Source organism: Athene cunicularia (assembly GCF_003259725.1).
Source record: "Athene cunicularia isolate RWA chromosome 1 unlocalized genomic scaffold, athCun1 chr1_part1, whole genome shotgun sequence".
Lineage (NCBI taxonomy): Eukaryota > Metazoa > Chordata > Aves > Strigiformes > Strigidae > Athene > Athene cunicularia.
In genome coordinates this window covers 27,267,192-27,273,725 of record NW_020799091.1, presented here as the reverse complement: position 1 = coordinate 27,273,725, position 6,534 = coordinate 27,267,192, and the positions used below count along the sequence as shown (strand labels likewise).

The window sequence follows — 6,534 nt, the reverse complement described above, 5'->3', positions numbered from 1 at the left end:
GGGCTGCATCCCTCCCGGAGGCGCCGGCTGGGGCTCGTGTGTGTCTCATAGCTTGAAGCAGAGGAAAATGCTTCATCGTGAGGTAAAGATGCTGGTTTATTGTCACTGTGGCATATTCGGTATAGCTGAAAAACCACCACGCTGCTGAGTGTGCAGACTCTTGCGAGCCCTATAAAGATTGTGCTTGGCCAACTGGGGGGGCAGGGGGAAATAGTTGAAAATGGAGCAGAAGCTTCTATGCTGCTACAGGATGCTGGTATTCACTGTTTGTTGTACTGATCTCTCTTTAGCTAGATGTACTTCTCTTAAGACCAGCAGAGCAATAACACCAGGCAAAATGACAACTGTGAAGTATGAACAAGGGGCAGAGCTGACAGAAGTATCCAGGTGAGTGAAATGAACTGCACCAGTGTATGGGTTTAGAGTTGAAGTATGTTGTGTGTTGTCTGCTGTCTAGAGAGTGCTTTAACGGTGGAGTGCTTGAAGTTTGTACAGCATATAGTCTTTGCATCCCCCCCCCCCCCTTAAAATGCTCTTGTCAGAGAGGGGTGGTATCTTTGAGAGAAATATGCTGTCATGATTGACTTCTTCCAAGTAGTTAAGAGCTAATTAAGAAGTACAGAGCACCCAGCCCTGGTATAATAAGCTCATGGCGATAAATCCTGTTCTCTTCTCGCATCCAGAAACACTGTCAAGGTCTCTTGTATAACAAGATGCTCTTGCTCTGCTTTCTTTAAAAGCCTCAAGTCTGAAGTTCCCTGTTAGCAGGGAACTGTTAGCAGTCAGAAGAGATTATGCTCTGTAGGGAGTGTGTGTGTGGAGGAAATAGGTTGTTCTAGTGTATCTGCATTTTCTTCTCTTCCATTCCAGTAGTCAGAGACTAGCTGTAGTAGCTTGTGGCAGAGAGCTTGTTCCAACTTGGACAACAAGTAGATGTAGAGTACTCAGCAAAACAAACTCCCTCTGAGGGAAGCATTATCTAGAACTGAATTTTTGTGTGAGAGCACAGTGGAAACCGTGTACTGTGATTTGGCTTCTGTTTTCTTTTTGTGTTAAAGATTGGCTTCCTAATCCAAAACACTGCTGTTGCTCATTCTTATTTTGGCTTATTTTAATCACAATAGAGGATAAGAAGGTGGCATTTGGTGTGCTTCATGTGTCTGGAAGTACAAGCAAGTGATCTGCAGCAAAATTGCTGTAGCAGCAGCAACCTGCTTTAGTGTGAAGCATTTCAGTAGTACATTAAGTGGAAACTCCCAAGTGAATATCCTGTAAGAATAGCTAGTAATGAAGCTGAATGGCCATGCATTGCTAGAGCTTTGCTTCAGTTCTAGGAATAAAATGAAGGTATTGGTGTTTATAGATACTGGAATCATTTCTTTATTCAGCCTGATACTGAGTACAAGTGGTGAACCACCAGTACTGGCTGCCGAATCTGTAGGAAATGCATCATCAAATGTCTTGCTTAGAAGGGGTTTAGCCCACACTGTGGAGAAGTGAACTTTTCCATCCTTTCAAAGGATGAAGAATATGTGGATCCTTTGAGTTGTTACACTGATGCTTCAAACATGCTTGATTTGCCTCAGAACAGCATGGAAACATCAATATTGAGTACGTGTATGGAGTTGTTCCTGCCCGAGAAGTAATGATGCCAGAGGCAGAGCCACAGCAAACACTCTGGCTGTGCTATTATACAGCACAGTATTTCTTTGGAGGAGGCTGAATTAGCAACTCCTGGATTTGGGTGTTACACTTGATGACTTTAGAGAAAATAATGTGGCCTTCAAAGCTTCTCAGGTGGCTGAACAAAAACTTGATCTGAAAAGACCCTTTTAAGGAAGTTATGGCAAGCAGCCACTACCCCCAGAATATGCTGCTCCAGCACTAGCTCAGCTGCTGCTGCTCTGGTCTTCCAGTTTCCGGCCTGATATCCTGCTCTGCACAAAAACATCTCTGTGCTATGGTTTTTCCTGGTGAAAACATTCGTTCTCTGAACAAGTAGCTTACTGTAATAGCATTAATGTCATTTGGACTCTGAAGCAATTTTGCATATGTATGTTTCTGTCACTTCCAGAGTCTGACTGGACTGTTAAGTCCTCACTGGACTCTTGGATGCCCTGCTTCAAAGCCCTTTATCCTCTTGCTGAACACATCTGTTTCCTTCCTCCCCCAGAAGAGAAACTTTTGAGAGATAGATTACTAATGGGAACTAGGTCGGTACAAGCCAAGGGGTTCTGCTGTGCCAGTGTAAGGGAAGTCTGTCTTCTCCTGGTACTATGCCTGTGCTCTGGTCCAGGCTGCTGTCTGCTACTCGACTGACAGTTAATATTCTTTTCTCTGGAACAACAAAGGGTAACAACGTATAAAGTTGACATCTGTGTCAGTATGTGACTTGTGTTATTCCTTTGCCAGCTGTCCAACATCAGAAGAGCCCACAGTAAAGATTGATGATGGTCGTGATGAGGATAATGAACCAGACAGCTGTTCCAAGTAAGCTAATGGTATACTAAATGACTTGCTTACCCCCGAAAGTGGAAACTGTTGAGGCAAAATAAGAAGGCAGATGGCTTGCTGAAGTAGAGATAAGCCAAATAAATCATGTGATACTGACGTTTGTTCTAGTACATAAAAAAAGATAAGTAAGTTCAGGAAGCTTCTTCATGCCTCTAGAGATCAAAGCCCACCCCAAGAACAAGTCCATCATATTATGGAGAACAGGTAGTCCAAACTGCATTGATTAAACTTTCCCAAAGGAATGAGTGGGAGAGCACAAATGCTGGTAAGAAAATGAGGTGAATGAGTATCAGGGGTAAATGATAAGCATCATGCCCTTATCAAGACTAAACTGTTTGAACTTGCTAGTTATTTTCTAACAGAGTTTAACTCCTGTCACCATATTACTAACTCTTCTAGCATACTTACTCAAGTCAGTGACAAGAGAATAGACTTGTTTCTCTGTTTCTGCAGCTCGAGAACAGTAAGGCTAAGCCTGTTGCCTCAGTTCTTTTATGTGACAATATGTCTTTCTAGAATTCAGAAGGTGGCATTTACAAATGCATTTCACAAAGGCTTCAACCTAAGCATGTGAGCAAATGTGCCGTGTTCTTATCAACTGATTTAAGATGTTGGCAGGCCAAATTGGTGTGGTGTGTATATATTTCAGTTTTTAGTGCATCTAATAAAGGTACTTGTCCTTAGACTGTGGAGGCTGAAGTCTTGGTGTACCTAATACATGTGCATTGCAGGACTGATTGGGCAAAGACACAGACCAGCAAGCTGTTAGCACAATACTGCAGTTCTTCCTTAGATATTAGATGTTCATAAATACAAGGAGAACCTCCCATATGCTAGGCTGCCTTCAAGAAATGACCTGTTATTACATCTTTGACTTCTGTAGTAGAAGTGGATACCACAACCTAAGTATCTCCTCCTTCCTTAAGGATGCAAGTGTTTGCTGGTTAGACCTTGTTCTTTAAAGTATGAACCTAATAATGAGAAGCATGGATTAATTCAGTAAGCCCAGCAAAATTCTTCTTTGTAACTTCAAAGATATCTAGCCTTGTCTTAAACTGAGTTATTGAGGTGTTAAGGATATGCACCAAGTGAAATGCAATGCTCAAGTTACCCTAGAGGAAACAAGTAGTTCAGACAGGATCACTGAGGTGCAGCATGCATTATTGAGCTGACAAAGAGTTCCTGTAACAGTGGTATTTCTAATGGTGGCGAGGAGGGGAAGTGCAGTAAGGGTATAGAACAGGAAAGATAGGGTGGGTATGTGAACAATATGTAAGGAATCTATTAGTACTTTTTGTCAGTATGTCAGAACCTTTTGGTAGGTCCTACTGTTAGTGATATACTTGGAGAAGGTCTTTAAGTGTCTAAGAAAAGACTCAGTGCTTACAGTAGTTAAGTAATCCCAAAACAGAAAAACAGATTGCCAGTCTGTTAAATAAACTGACAGAATTTGGGGTTAGCAGATAATTGCTTCTACCTTGTTTCCTGGTGTAGCCTAAAGAAACTTTCAGCTAGTGAGGTAGTTATGCAAAGGCCTAGCTTTAAACTGGAAGACATAAAGCATACCAGAGAGGCAGCAAATAATCTCCTGTAAGTGAAAACAGGAGCTGCAACCCTGGTAGGGCTGGAGATAACTCTCACAATTGAAAGAACTTGGCTTCAGCAACTCATTTTCTTAAAAGGCACTGGGGTCTTCGGTCAGAAAGCCAAACCAGTATTTCCTTTGAAAGGCGGAAGAGGGATTTGTCCTCTATCCTGAGAGCACACAAGCAGGAGTGGAGTTGTTAACAAGTGCAGCTTTTTCCAGGCCTGGGAAAAATATACTCTGATACTATAATCTAATATCTTGAATAATATACCTTAAGAGATGCTTACCTTTTAATCTTCCTCTTGACCAATAACTATTATATAGTCCACTTCTTAAAGCTTATAACTGGACATTAAGTCAGGCTTCTATGTCAGTGGAATTGTGGCACTGACTAGTGTTATGCACAAGTACATACTGCTGTACTTCTAGGGTCTGTAGCTGATGAGTACTTTTTCTAACAATTGGTCAAAGCACTGCTTTCAAGTACTGTCTTAACCTGTATACTTCATGAATGCAAATGAGTAATCTCCTTTAAAGAAATCACTACTATACAGAACTCGAAAACCAAAGAATGTAAACAAAAGAATGTATCTAACAGTGCTCTTGTGGCTGATGCCAGTAGCAAAATGTCAGTTGTCTTGATGCCAGTTCTCTTCTCTTGCAGTGCCATTAGGAGAAAGATTTCCCCATTTGTGATGTCATTTGGATTCAGGTAAAAGATCATGCTTTAACGATATGGGCAGGGTAGAAGTAGTCCTTATTTCTGGTGTAAGAACTTGGGGAGTTCCTTGAACAACAGTAACTCCAGCCTGCTGTCTGGAAAGTACTGAATCTGCTATTGCCCCCAGAAAGGGTGACCTGAGCAAAGTACTTTAATTGGGAAGGAAGTATTAAATAGATATGACTATATTCTCCAAGGAGAGCTGAAAGTCAGAACTGTAAATGCTGTTGACTTGGATAAAAGCTCTTTAATGACTTTTTCCAGTCTGTGTCAGCCTTGAGCAATTATTTCATCAGTTGTATGCAGTGTAAGTGCTGAAACAAGGTAAGCCATTAAAGACAGTTATTTTTAATGGACTACAGTAAGTCACAGGTGGGAGGGAAGGCAAGTAAATTGAAAGCTAGCACTGACACTTGTGTGCTGTAAAGCATTCAGGTTTGCACTACTTCTAGGTAGCTGTGGAATTACAGGTCAACTACAGCTGAGTGTGAAGTATATGTACAGTTCCACATGGATGATGTACTCTTTGCAGATCACTTAAAACTGCAATTTGAATCCTTCAGCTGCTTATACAAGCAGGCCTCAATATATAAGATAATATGCTCTCACTGGAACAGCTTAAAACAAAAATCTGGGCTTGTGCTTTTCAATCAAAGTCAGCAATTCATTCCTACCTCTCAAGATGACTTGTATTTTTCTTTTTGCAGAGTATTTGGAGTTGTACTTATCTTTGTGGACATTATAATCGTTATTGTGGATCTGGCTATCAGTGAGAAGAGGGGTGTTAGAGATATTCTTGAAGGTGTTTCCCTGGCAATAGCGCTCTTCTTTCTCATCGATGTTATCCTGAGGGTGTTTGTTCAAGGGTAAGACATGGGTGAAAATTAAGTCAGTGTGGCAAGTACTAGAGCTAGCAAGGAAGCAATAGTTCAAGACTGGACTATGAACATGGATGCCCTGTAGGCTGATTTTTCTGGTCATAGACAGTGGCTACATCTCTTCTTGGCTGTGTATATTGGCTCTTACCCTTCTATAGAATAATCTGTAGAGTGCTTTTGGTATAAGTGAGCATTTGAAAACCACATCAGTTTTGCTGTGACTTATGTGTGTAGACAGAATATTTACTTAGTGACTCTTCAGTGCTTAGTGTTAAGAACTACTTCAGGAGAACTTGTCTCTAGCAGTACTTCTGTATAGGTGATTCTCTTCCTGAAAGATGTATTTCAGTCTTTGCTATCCATGTGAGCATCTGTCTAAAGCTCTCCTTTGTTTCAGCTTCCGGAACTATTTCAAGTCCAAACTGAATATTTTGGATGCATTCATAGTGGTGGGCACTTTGTTAATTAACATGACTTACTCCTTCTCTGACCTTGCTGCAGCAGATCAGATACCAAGGTAAGAATGTTATAGCAGCTGTTAAATGTGAGCTGTCTTTTGATAATCTTCTGAGAATTTTCTCAGGCACTTCTAAGCTAAATACTAGGTCGTACTAGATCATGAATATGCTGTGTTTGTGTTTCATGATACAGACTAGTAAAGGACAGAGACACCTAACTTTGGTCTACAGTTATACTGTAGACTGTCCCTGTTTTGAAGACAGGATGATCTAGACATACCAGTTGGAGTAACAAAAAGTGAATAGTGAGGCCACCAGATACTGAGCTAATTTTTTTTTTTTTGGGGGGGGGGGGGGGGGGGGGGGGGGGGGGGG

The 6,534-nt window shown here is 41.3% G+C and overlaps 1 protein-coding gene across 3 annotated transcripts in view; it reads left to right on the top strand.

Moving 5' to 3' along the window:
- Positions 1-6,534, top strand: part of LOC113485945 (phosphatidylinositol 3,4,5-trisphosphate 3-phosphatase TPTE2-like) — a 20,116-nt gene that overhangs the window by 775 nt on the left and 12,807 nt on the right. The window contains exons 1-6 of one of the 3 annotated variants that reach the window (XM_026859422.1): positions 1-82; positions 295-387; positions 2,413-2,490; positions 4,767-4,814; positions 5,531-5,689; positions 6,099-6,218. In XM_026859422.1, coding sequence (XP_026715223.1) covers positions 338-387; positions 2,413-2,490; positions 4,767-4,814; positions 5,531-5,689; positions 6,099-6,218 — 455 coding nt within the window. In that variant the 5' untranslated portion in view covers positions 1-82; positions 295-337. The remainder of the gene's footprint in view (positions 83-294; positions 388-2,412; positions 2,491-4,766; positions 4,815-5,530; positions 5,690-6,098; positions 6,219-6,534) is intronic. The other 2 variants (XM_026859416.1, XM_026859427.1) reach the window with 2 other exon arrangements.